This window comes from Amphiura filiformis, chromosome 17 (genome assembly GCF_039555335.1).
Source record: "Amphiura filiformis chromosome 17, Afil_fr2py, whole genome shotgun sequence".
NCBI lineage: Eukaryota > Metazoa > Echinodermata > Ophiuroidea > Amphilepidida > Amphiuridae > Amphiura > Amphiura filiformis.
Window position 1 is genome coordinate 20,906,477 of NC_092644.1, and position 13,149 is coordinate 20,919,625.

At 38.6% G+C, this 13,149-nt stretch overlaps 1 protein-coding gene across 26 annotated transcripts in view; it reads right to left on the reverse strand.

Annotated features, from left to right (window-relative positions):
• Window positions 1-11,395, reverse strand: part of LOC140137445 (uncharacterized) — a 92,594-nt gene extending 81,199 nt beyond the window's left edge. For 25 of the 26 annotated variants that reach the window (XM_072159116.1, XM_072159101.1, XM_072159119.1 and 22 more), the window contains exons 1-4: window positions 11,294-11,395; window positions 6,736-6,883; window positions 5,327-6,099; window positions 4,515-4,872 (exon numbers count right to left, since the gene is read on the reverse strand). In XM_072159116.1, the coding sequence (XP_072015217.1) occupies window positions 4,515-4,872; window positions 5,327-6,099; window positions 6,736-6,807 (1,203 nt within the window). In that variant the 5' untranslated portion in view covers window positions 6,808-6,883; window positions 11,294-11,395. The remainder of the gene's footprint in view (window positions 1-4,514; window positions 4,873-5,326; window positions 6,100-6,735; window positions 6,884-11,293) is intronic. The other variant, XM_072159102.1, reaches the window with a different exon arrangement.
• Between the last annotated feature and the right edge of the window lie 1,754 nt (window positions 11,396-13,149).

The following is a 13,149-nucleotide window of genomic DNA, read 5'->3' on the forward strand; positions in this document are numbered from 1 at the left end:
GCCATGATGCTGACTCCGTATTGCTTGATCACTTCCTTCCCATGCATGATACTCCTGACGTTGACATACTTGAAGCTGCAGACTGCCATGCGACGATATTTTTACCTACCGTATACTGCTGTTGGGGGCAAAAAGTCCATGGTCCGAGCAGGGACTGCACACAATGATGAACTCAATTTCCCAAATTGTGACATCTTGATTATCAGCGATTGAAAAATTTGTTGCAAATAATTGGCCCAACGATATTCCGTTTTCTGTATTAGGTTTTCAGCCACAAACAATCCTTTTGTAATTTGCAGTTCCTGCTCTAACCATGGCAAGCATGCACAACACAAGAAATTCCTCAACCAACTTAATAATAATAATAATAATAATAATAATAAATACTTATGGAAAGGCTTTGTAATGTAACTCAGGGTAAAATGATGCAAACAAAGGCAATATGGTTTGCTGTTAATAATGATGAACATGTCAGTGCTTGATAATTCTAAAACCATGGTACATTCATGTATTTAGTATCACTCCTCGTTTTTGAATAGCATAGTGAGTGTAATTATGTATGTACCTTGTAATAGAAGCACCAAACTCAACTAAATGTGCTACGATGTATGCAATTTATTCAACTGCCTAGAGTTAGTTTGATTTAGTTTTGATTAACATCGTCTGGGTTTATTTTCAGGGTAGCCACACTATAAAAGTTCTTCTAGATGATGCAGAACTGATAAGATGATAACCAGTGGGGAAGTCCTATCATAGCAAACACAAGGGGGTCCAGAGGCTCTTACTGAAATTCAAGCCATGGGTCGAAAGCAGGGCAATGCCAGGAATCCTTGGTTAGCGGTTAGTGTGCACCCTGGGAAAGCGTGGGGATTCCTTGCACCTGCCTGGGTGTATGCAACAAATTGGATTACTGCCATCACCTAGGATTTACCTGAACAAAATACTCTGGCCAGGAAGAAGCGGGTATTCCTGGCACCTTCGCATTTCAGTAAGAGCCTTTTTAATGCAGGCCAAATTCCCCATCCCCTTCATAATGAGAAATGCCATACATACAAAGACCTAACTTCAGGTTATTCAACCCGGTGCTCAACCAAAATTATTGTGTTAGTACTATATTCACCCACAAATGCAATTTTCAAAAGCTGAACAAAACAAAACAAGCTACTTTTTCCTAGCTCCTTTCAAGTCTGGAATAACTTCTTGAACTGTCCGGAGAGCAGATTTCTCCTGAAGGGAACCTCCTAGTCAATCAAGCACTACTCAAAACCTCTTGGGAATGGGAAGGGAGGGGGCAGGGAGGGTATTGTTTATCCTAGAGTCCCAACTAGCCTGTTTTTTTTAAATTCTAGTCATGCACTGCAATGAAGCCGGCATTGCCCGAGTGAGACCCTGGCCTACTGCACTGTACTGACCTCAAAGCTTCCAAGATTATTGTGTGTTCTATTTGGCTCTCAAGTTTGGCAATTAATGAGATTGAATGTAGGAGAGAAACACTAGCAGCATTAATGTATAACTTGTAAAGCAATCTACTACAACAGCACCTGACGGAAGGAGCCTAGGTCTCTTCATTTGTCATTACACTAGGATCCACAACATGCTCATCTATTCAGGGCACAGTTCTTTAACCCCAAAATATTTGTATATTCACTGAATGACCTCTGAAAATTTGGGTACAAAAACTCATACCCTGCAACTTGAGGTCACATTTTTGCACTATGATTGTTTAATTGAGGTTATTGGACTATGCCATTAGGACGAGGCCATTGTGGTCCATAGTGTTGTGCCCTAGCATCTGGATTTTGTGTCAAGTTGCTTGTAAATGTTGCTGCTTCCACACAGATTTGGTTGTTAATTCAAATGTATTTTGGACAGGCCTCAAAATATGTCAACATTTTACTGGCCTTCTACATGTACATGTAAGTCCTTATGAAGTTAATAAGCATGTTGTGTGGAGCCCTTAATCACAAATCCTGGGACCCTCACAAATTTTGGGCATTTTGCCCGAGGGCCAGTGTCGGGCCTGATTTTGGACATGGATTAAAGCCAAATGTTCCATGATCATTTTGGAAATGCTCTGATACTTCTGAAACAGTATAACCCCCTGAGCACTACCTGCTGATCTAACATTGCCTCTGATTGGTCAATTACATGATATCTTTATTTTAATCACCAACGCAAATAATTCACCCCAGTATTTTTGCGTGGTGAAATTATTCTAACAATGTTGCTGTTTGGTCCAATTGATAATGAAAACTTCTTTTTGGCCAATCGGCAGGTAGTTCTCATGAGGTTAAAACAAGAGCATCACTATGCATCCCACGGTGGATCATACAATGATGTAATTGATTGGAGTATGGTTGTCATTCTATTATTTGCCGCTTGAGGTCTCCCAGAAATTGCCAACTCGAGAGCCAAACATTTATGTGGTTAATGTTGAACTTGAAAACACATAACTCTCAACTTGATAAAGAAACAAAATATGAACTCAATTCTACAGACACCTGTATCAACGACAATGTGCACAAGTCCAGAAACACATCAGCTTTGACATTTTTATTTATTGGCACCACTTACTCAGCAAATGACTACCACTGTACCACAGATGGATAGACAAAGCTGTTTATTAGCTTCTTTTTTAGGGCTATTGTCATCTTTACCATGTATTGATGAATTTACATTTGATTTTGAACACAATTTTTTGCACATTACCATTGTGGATACAGGTGTCTTTTAGATCAGGTCATAAATTCATGAAACAATTAAAAAAATACAACTCAAATTATGCCTGTGATATCTGCCACCAAAATGAACCCAACACTAAAACATGTAGGTGTGTCGGAGTGTGTATGTATGAATGCCTGAGTTTGTGTCTGTGTGCAGTTTTTGTAAACACCAGCAGATGAGGACAAATGTATGTTGAATCTCTGTGCGACGGTGGATGTTCATTATTCCTGGGCAGTGTTTATACACCCAAAAGAGCAAACCTGACACTTTTAATAGAGTGCATCAATGTCTGTTGTTGCTGGCATTTACACATGCAGGTGTGTGCAGATGTTTTGTCTGTCAAGTGTTACACCTACGCATTTCTCAAAGCAATATCACTAATCTCTTGCATTACATTTTTGTACAAGTATGCAGAATTCAGAGCTCTGTCCCAAACTGTGTCGCACTAGCCGCACTAAAATCACTATCACTGAAGTTAAGCTTACCAAAATTCTGCACATACATGTATTCGAGCTTCTTTATTACCATTATAAGTTCACTTTCAATTTTGTCTTCATTTTTTCCATCAGAATTAGCATCTCGATTGTCCTGCTAATATTCAGGTTTTCAAAAACCAACTCTTATGTGTAGAATTTGAACAGGTAGTTGCTGCAATATATCGAGCTATATAGTTACCTTATTTTATATTAGAAAATGCAGTTTTGTTAGTTTGTGTTGTTTTCCTCTAGCACAAGTTTTCCACTCCATTATTCGAAGTTAAATGTCACAGAGCTAATGTGATTCACATGGAACATCATGCGTGTTAAAATCTTACTTTTTTAACTATTGAAAATCTGCTAACTAAGCATCTAAAATGTGTTACAAAGTAGTATAACTAAGTTATTTGTATGTACTTGTTTAATTTGCAAGTTGTAAATGATACGTGCATGAATGAATGTCTCGCATACATGGGTCATTTTGGTGTGGCAGTCACAAGGCAGATCAACTTTTTAATGGCCTGTAGAATGAAAGCACATCTTTCTGGCATATTATCATTAATTTTAAGGTTTATGGCACCAGAAGAAGCTAGTTATTTTGGTCTGGTTTTTAAAATGCCAACTTGGAGGAAGTAAACTAAGATTGACTTTATAAATCCAAAATTTTTTTTTTTTATTTTTTTTTATTTTGACAATCACCCGCATGAAAATTTCCCCCAACACCAAAAGACAAAATTGTTTATAATATACAGAGCCTCAGATTCGACAAGAATCACTGAATCGTTTCTCGTAATGATTCTCGTAACATTTGTTGCAAGAATCAACTTCTTTTATTGAATCTTACAGTAAGTGAAGCGACTTGGATGGTTTTTGATTCTCGCAAACTGGCACAAAATCTAGGCCGTGATATAATTTGAAGTGCAAAATTGACCACCTCATCATGTACAAGTTAATGAATTTTGATTTGAAGCCGTCCCCATTCTGAGCATTTCTTACAATTAAATATGAAAAGACATGTGGTGGGTAAACTGGCCTCTTGGATACGGTAGTCTTTCTTTCACACATTGCAAAAAAAAAATCTTTTTCATTCCGATTTTGACACACCATTTCCAAAATAAAAGTTGCTTTTACAGATTGTGTTGCCATCATCCAAACATTCTGGAATGACAACTGGTTCTGAAAAATAGATAATTCTTTTTTGGCCGTCCCCCCCTTTCGTTTTTGGAGGGGAATCAAGTTTTGAAAATTTAGGTTGGATTAACCAGAAAACTATGCTTCCATTCTACAGCCAAGTGAAAATAAACATCTACTTACCCGACTTGTTCCTTGTCCACTGCTTCTTGGGGATTGGGTGGGCGATCCAAAGGAGGGACTCTGCTGACCAAAGTACTGGCCAGCTCCAGATACAGGTACTCCACTCGGTGGAGCCCCGTCTGGGGGTGGGAATGACCAATTGGGGGCAGCGGACGTAGTGGGCGGGACTTCCTGGGAGAAATCGCCAGAGAATCCAGGTTGGTCTTCAGATTCTGCCGCTGATGGGGAAGCAAACTGGTCTGTGGAGGGATCGGATTGGGCACCTTGGGAGGCTCCGGGAGCCATGGGGCACTGTGACATGTGTTCGTTGAGTTGGCTGGATTGCTCAAAATTTTGGTTGCACATGATGCATGTGAATCTGGAAAGAAAAGCAAGTCAAAACTCATCAATAACAGTAACATTTATATTAAAAGACAAAAAAAAATTCCCAGTTGCATCATTTTGTCAGATATACAGAGACTGTACATGCATGGTCTTAGAACTTCCAAAATAGGCTATTTTGGCCCATGATTGGGGTGAATATTGGTGGGAAACAGGCTCCTTTCTCCTTCTCTTTTCTGATTTTCTCTTTCATTTTCTGTCAGGGGGCACTCTTCCTCCCTGGCTATGCTACTTGTCAAATGTGATCTGGTTGACTGTTTGAAAATTCTGCTTTCACACAATTTTCTAATTGTCACAGCTACATGTATGTTGTGCATAAAAACCATCAGGCTCATTTTGTATGATACAGTACATGCAAGTCTGAATGGTATGTAAATGCATACAAGTCGATCTCTTTCTTTTCACTTAAGGTACAACGACTTTAGCATTACCTGTTTTGGTCATCTTCTGGCTTTATAGTTGTGGCAGGCATAGGCGGTGAATGGAATGGTTGTTGTACTAGAGTTGGTCTGGAAAACGTCGTCCCTCTGCCTCTTCCTCTTGCTCTGCTACTCCCTCTCGTACCTCTACCCTTCCCACGACTGCGCATGGACCCTGCGCCGCTAGGCATGTGAAAAGTCATTGTGTGCTTCTGCAGTACATGAACACTCTTAAAAGCCTTCCTACAAATACTACACTGATACGGCTTTGGTGAGATGGGATACGAAAAAGCACCAAGTCCTTGCCCTTGAGACGATGCATCAGTTTGCATGCTCTGCATCATCGGGCTGTGTGTGTACTGCTGGGTCAAATCCGGCTCCTGTTTCACTTGCACCGGAGAGGAAAATCTCTGATTTGTTACTTGAGTTATGTGAACATCTGATTGAGTTGTTTGAGTCTCTGAAGCCATCGATGTGTGGGCGGTAATTTGCATGGGCACTGCGTTGTTTCCAAAGTCTTCGTTCATACCACCTCCGCCACCATCATCATCGGGCGTAACATCGTCCGTTCCCTCCGTAGGTTCCTCCTCATATTGGATGCACTTGTCGGTGAGTGGTGACCCTGTTTCACCGGACACAAGGCTTTCGCCCTCTTGTCTTAGTTTACTGTTTCTATACAGTCTTCGTAGGTTCTGTGTGGCATAGTACTGGCAACCTGTAATGTCTGTTGTATCATGGAGTTTGACTAGGATCTCACAACCAGTTTGCACTGCAAGTGCATGGGCCTGCAACAAAGGGAAAGGGAAACAAATTATTTTGAAATCAAATGTGAAAGTTCAAAATCAGGAGCAAATGGATCCTAAGGAAATACAGCATTTGGAAATGGAAAGAGGAGATACTGGAACATTTTACTCCCTTCCCTGAAAGTAATATTTTTGCACTGTAACAGATTTGCAGTATACTTAGCTAAAACAGGGGTTCGCAGTGCCAAATCCAACCAGGGATTCAGTTTTAAGGTGTGGAAGTGCGATCACACACCATCGCACACATTAAAACCGCATGTCCAGTGCGATTTATGGCACACCTCAATTCCTAAACTTCTTACTGAGTGCAAATTTACGTTAGTATAGTGAAGTTTAGGGTTAGGATAAGGGTCAGGGTTTATAACCCAGTTATTTTCTGATTGATGACCCTTCGGACTATAACTTGTAACTCATGTGATGTAAAACAAAATATATCTGATTCATTTCTTGAGTTAGTTTCATCCACAATATTTGTATCCACAATGTGACTCTTCATTGTGCTTGATAGAAAACCAAAATAAAAATCCCTTTAAAAAGGGATTGACCAGGACAATGATGATTCCATTCCATGTGAAGATATGCATTTGATATAATGCTATTTATTTCCATATTATTTACCTTTTGGAAGATGGTCTTTTTGAGGCTGTCTTTCACCCATTCTCTTAGTTCTAGACTTTCTATGTACTTCATCTTGATGCGTACCGCTGTGATCTGTTTCTAAGGACGTATGTACTTATCTAACCTGGGAGAGATGTTCTGTGATGATCTGTGGGAGAAAAAGCAAAGTACTTTCCATCAATATTTCAATCAAACATTTCCATTTGATTTCTATCGATTAGACAAAAGTAAGAATCAGGCCTCAAATTTTTTGGGGCGCTCATTTTCAAGGCCACAGAGAAGGGCACCAAGGCCAACAAATGGTAAAGAATGCCTTGAAGTTGACAAAAGATCTGGGGCACCAAGGCCAAAACTGAAAAGGTCAGGCAATGGCCTAGGTGGCCTCCCTGAAATTCGAGCCCTGGTAATTAAGAATTTTTTACAGGTTACCATTTCATATTTGATATGTTTTGCACACCTCTGGACGAAGTAAGCTCAACAACACAGATCTATACTTTTGTAACATTCTGATCACTTTTGATCACTCTGTTATCGGCTAAATTGCATCAAACAGTTGAGTTAGTGTTATGTTTTTATGTACCGTAACCACCCGGGTATAAGCAACCCCCCTAGATGGGCGATTTCACTCAAAAACTGGGGGTGGGCTTATACCCGGGGAGGGGCTAGTATTTATGAAAAAAATTTTTTTTTAATTTGTATACCGTAATATTTATGCCCGATTTTTTTAATTAAAAAAAGGTGATCATAATAAAGTTATCAAGTCAAGCAAAACATGAAATGTCATTGTATCAGTAGTCATACACAGACCACAACCCCCCCCACGCCAGTATCAAAAGCTAAAACCCGGCTGAAGTTTGTGCTATGCATGTACCAGTACATGTACAATAAAATGTTTTCAATTATGCTCCCCACAGACCACTTTTTCCCAGACCCGAGAAGGCCCCTGTAGAAAGACCACGAGGCCCGGGTATAAATGCCCAGGGTTTAGCTAATGCCACGTGCTTAGACCATGCAGCCCAGCCAATCAACACTCAGGTGGATTACTGACGTTTTAGTGGGTGGAGCATAGTGATTGACAAGAAGCACATGTGTAAACACATATTCATGTGCTCAGACCATGCAGCCAGGCTATTCAGCCAATCAATACTCGGGAGGGTCACTGGGCGGAGCATAGAAGCATGCTGTAATTCAGTCCGGGAAATCAGTAGCCAATTAGAGCATCAGTCATATAAGCAAAACTTTTGATTGAACATTGAAGCAATAACAAAACATTGCCAATTGATAATGGAGCAAATCCAGGTGCATGACCTTTCATGGTCGTGTTTTGACATGTTACAATATTTTATTATGAAATGCATGAATGGGGTTGGACAAATTCAATTGGGATGCTTTTAGAGTTTAACACAGGGACAGACTTTTTCTTGTTTTCTTGCTAACATTCTTTTTCAGTAAAAAAGGATAATTAAAAAAAAGACCTGCTACCGTCACATAAATATTTTTGTGTACTTTTTGCTTTTTTGGTCAAACAAAAATGGAAAAAATGGAAAAATGACTTAAATTAAAAAATTAAATCAGACGGTACAGGACAACCTTGCAATACTATCAATTTATTTTGATGCAATCTAGCATAATGACTTGGTTTTAAGTAATTTACCAAACATGTTCTTGTTGGTGTTTTGTTTACTTACAAAGTGATTAAATTTTAATGCCAATTTCAGCAAGTGGGCGAGGCTTAAGGATGTTATAAACTGTCCAAAGACGTGTCTACTGGGCGGGGCTTAAGGGCATATCTGGAGCAGAGCGTGTGGTCTAGCAAGATCGCAAGTTCTAGCAAGCTGAAACCAGTTTGGGTGATTTGGGGAAATACCCTAGCTGCTCACATACATGTATCATTATCGTAACTGCGTTCACTGTAGCTCACTGTTGTTTATAAATTTGAGCATAAATTGGCTTAATAAAACCTCAAAATAAAGAGGAAAAACAAACTTAAAATGAAATTATTCAACAAGATTTGTTCAAGAGATGTCATATTTATTCATTCACCATTGACTTGATGGTAGTATTTGGTCAAAATTAGTACTGGGCTTATACCGAGTGCACCCTAGTTTCTCAAATATTTTGAAAAATAGGGGGTGGGCTTATAACCGAGAGTGGGCTTATACCCGCGTGGTTACGGTAATAACATATTTAGCCTGGACACAAATAAAATTACAATACAATGCAATACAATAGATATCAGCATCTCATGAATGTGCAACCAATCTTTAGAAATGACCCGCTTTTAGACGTGATGAGCTCATGTCTGCTTGGTGGCCTCCCTAAAATTTGTTTAAACCACAACAATTGATATAAACAACTACATGCAAGTATCTTGAAACTAAACTAGCTAAATTGTAGTAAATAAAGTGTGAATTCACAGACGAGTCATGAATTCAGAGTCAGGATTCAGAGCAAGGGTCTGTGGATTCATACAGCGCCCACAAACTGAGGTACCGTAGTATTCATTTTGATCACAAGGATCTCAAAAATGTATAGTTTGTGCTATCTACAACTTATCTTTACAATATACTCTACACGAACCTCATTTTTTTTCTCGTGGGTTGGCTATATTTAGCCGAAGGTATTCAATTGTTCAGTTTTAGATTTAAACCTGCTCAAAAAACCAAGCTATTGAGTTGGATATCCATTTTTAAATTATGGTACTTTACTGAATGCGATTTACATGTAATTATAGCGCACCTTTATCACAGCAGTTCTCGGAAGTGATTTGCATAAAATAAATCTACGTCATAACCTTTACAAATGGTGACGACCCAAATAATGTCTTTTTCTGCTTGCTGATTGGCGGTTTTCGACAATGTAAATTAGCTGACCTTGCAAGGTAATGCTACCAAAATACGATAATGTGCTGTTCATATCACAATAAAGATGTGTCATGCCATTGACCACCGTAGTAAATGTGGCCTTTGTTTATGCAATCAACTGAACTTAATTTTTAGCAAGCTGAACAAGGTTGATTTTGACATCTCATGATCAGGTGGCTAACCCCTCAGTGACGGGATAGTTTGATCATAGATTTTAAATTGGTTTGATAGACCTTTTTTTTCACATGCCTCAACAAAAAAATCTACAAGACATTAGGCCTGGCATTTTTGGGTAATTTTGTGCCCAGGTACCCGGCGCATTTTTTTTTTAAAGTTATTTATTTTTTCGGTTTTGTAGTGTCCCTGGACCTAGACCTAAATGCTAGGATCATTCATGGTTGACCTAAAAACACCAAAAACAAGTAGACCGCCTAACGTATCGTACGCTATTTTGTGCGGTTTGTATTGCAAGGAGATCACATCACAATTTACCATAGACTAATCTGCACCGCGCGATGATATTGAGAATTTTCACCGCTGAGCTTGTAAAAACCTGGCTCAGATCAGATTACAGATACAGTTCTTATAGTCTCAGAGTGCTCATCGCATCGCGACTGCATTCAGGATCGGGTAGTACTGGGATCTATACGGTGATTTTTTTATTTTGGGTGGATCACCGTATAGGCATTTTACATTGTTATTGAAAATACATGTCACCCATGCACATGGCAATTGAATAGCAGCCCGGTACTGCACAGGTTCGCTGTTTACCAGTTGCTCTCGTCTACAATCGGCAATCGCAGAGCGTGGCGCACAAATCATGACATCCGGAATTGACGCCAATTTTACGGTAAAAGCAGTCATACGGTACCTAACGTCCTAGAAAGGATAAAATTCAAATTCACTTGAGAAAATTATATTGAATCTAGGTATGACTTGTTTAATAATGTTCAGTTGTTGTACTAGTTCGCAACACAAACTTAAATAACGGGCAAAACAGACACATCATTTATCGGTATGACATTTTCGTATTGGTGCTGCCCTATCTAAGTTTGCACTGAAGTGCCATCTCAGTTTTGGTGCGCCAATGTGGATCATGTGTTAATGAATTTTTATTTATTATGGGGTATTAATTACAATTACAAGCATAACAGTTTTTTGAGTTTAGACAAGAAGTACAAGAAGCTGTGTAATTAATATTATGACAAACATGCAACTATTTAGCTACAGAAGCCTTGTATTTTTTAGTGCAACGTTGCACTAGCTTTTTGTATACACTTCATCCCATACCGTTGTGCAGAGCATGAGAGGCTACGGTATGGGTTCCTCGTACTATTGTTGTACTAAGGATCGGGTAATATTTCTTCAACAATTGCCTGTACGATAACGTAATGGCCCTATTATACATGTGTATGTTGGACAGAGGAAAACAAGTCCCTTGACCTTGTACTACCAGCATGACCAGCCAAATATTCCTGACCTCGACTCGATCACGCTTATAAAACCGCTTCGTCCCCTCATCGGGCTTTGTTCACTTGCACGGCGACCTCAGCCTGCACCTGGCAGTCAGCGTACACATTAAACGCTACAAAAACAACCCATTTTCGACCACATTTGATCATTATTTTGCCATCTATATATTCTTAAACATGCTAGAATTATTGCTCATTACAACAACAGAATTATGGACATACCAGATAATAATTTACCGGTGAATTTGGGTTGCATTTAATCTGATTTCTGATCCCCTTCGTCAAACTCCAGACACATTTTTTCCGTTGAATAACCCACGTGACGAGCTAGGAATGAGAGCAAAAAGTAGGAAGTCACCACGGTACTTTCCATGGAAACTTTTACCAAACCGACAAAGTCTCCACGGAAGAAAAATCAAGAAGCACAAAGTCACCACGGATATCGATCGTGAAGGACGCTATGGTGTCTTTTGAAATGTCCACGGAAACTATTACCAAACAGGCAAAGTCACCACGCTGATCGATCGCTATTTGCATAACAATGAAACAGGAAACGGGGTGCTGGATGAGCTGACCTTTGACTGTTGTCTTGTCACAAGCAAGCTAAAGCTTAATCAAGTTAATTAGTCGGGTGGTGGAGGAAGTGGAGGAGCTCTGTGTAATTCCAATGGGAAGTTGGTGTGCATAAAGAATTTCTGCACTTTGGTGCATCTAACTTAGTACAACTGCATTTTCATAGTGTTAATCTTAATTTTAAACTTAAGCAATTAAGAATTTAACATTAAGCTTTTAATTTATGCAGTGGAATATGTGTGTCAGGGTTTAAACAACTTTTTAAGGCATAAAAAGGGAAAACTCGAAGACTGTAACATGTATAAAAATAAATTGCATGATTTATTATAAGGCCGTGTAAAATTAATATTTTGGTTCTCGTCCCTCCCTCCTCAATTTCTGGGATTTGTCAGATTTTTTTTTTTTTTTAGATTTTTCAATTTTTTAGACTTTGGAATGATTTATGAAATCTTCATACATATAAATAAGTTTATTAGAGAACAAGCATCACTTCCAAGTCTTTTTGTGGTACTCTAGGGGTTTATCCTCAGAATCTCACATTTGAAAAAAAAAAAAAAAAAAAAAGGGCCTCATCGTTTCCTCGAGCACTGTTGGAGAAGACCGAAAACTACTGACAATGCTAATTTTACATTGAAAAAAAAAAAAAAAAAAAACACCTCCTCCCTCATCAATTCATGAAAATCCTCTGGACGAGAACCAAAACATTAATTTTATACGGCCTAAGATTGTTTTTGTTTGATGTTCAAAGTACTTAATAAAATAAGAAATTAGAAAAAACCTTGGAAAATCAATATTATTTGATATCAGAAGAATTCAATTTGATATGTCTGATGTTCTCTCATGTCACACAAAAAATATTGTCAAAACGTTCATACCAGAGCACTTAATGTAAAATTTCCTTTGGCTAAAACTGGCATTAGGCCTACTTTTATACATATAAATATCTAATTCACATATAGGGTGTTCAAAAAAAATCTGGCATGAGTACGGGTCCGGGGACATTGGAAATTGGGACCCAAGTACGGGTACTATACAAGTCTGCCTTGAAGTAAACTTTATATTAAATCTAATGATATGTACTTAAAGTGTATGTAGCTGGGATGAAAAAGCCGACCAAGCCGATCAATTGAAAATTGTGAACTTTCAAATATACATTTTTTTCCCGAAAAGACCTAATTTTTGTGTGTGTTTTTGGAAAAAAAAATCCATATTATATCTTCGATATGTGATGTCATAATTTTCAATTGATTGTCTGCTTTTCTTCCCAGCTACATACACTTAAAAGAACATATCATAATCATTAGCTTTATAAAGTTTACTTTACAATCCTGTGTTCTACACAGTGCATTTATCTAATTCCAATCCTGAGGGTGGTGTAACTCAAAACTCATACGTATTGGTCTGTGTGAGAAGGTTTTCTAACTTAGACTTTTATCTTCACACTGCCACCACTAACAACGCGATATAAATGCGCTAAGTATAATTTTTGAGAAAAATGCAAAAAT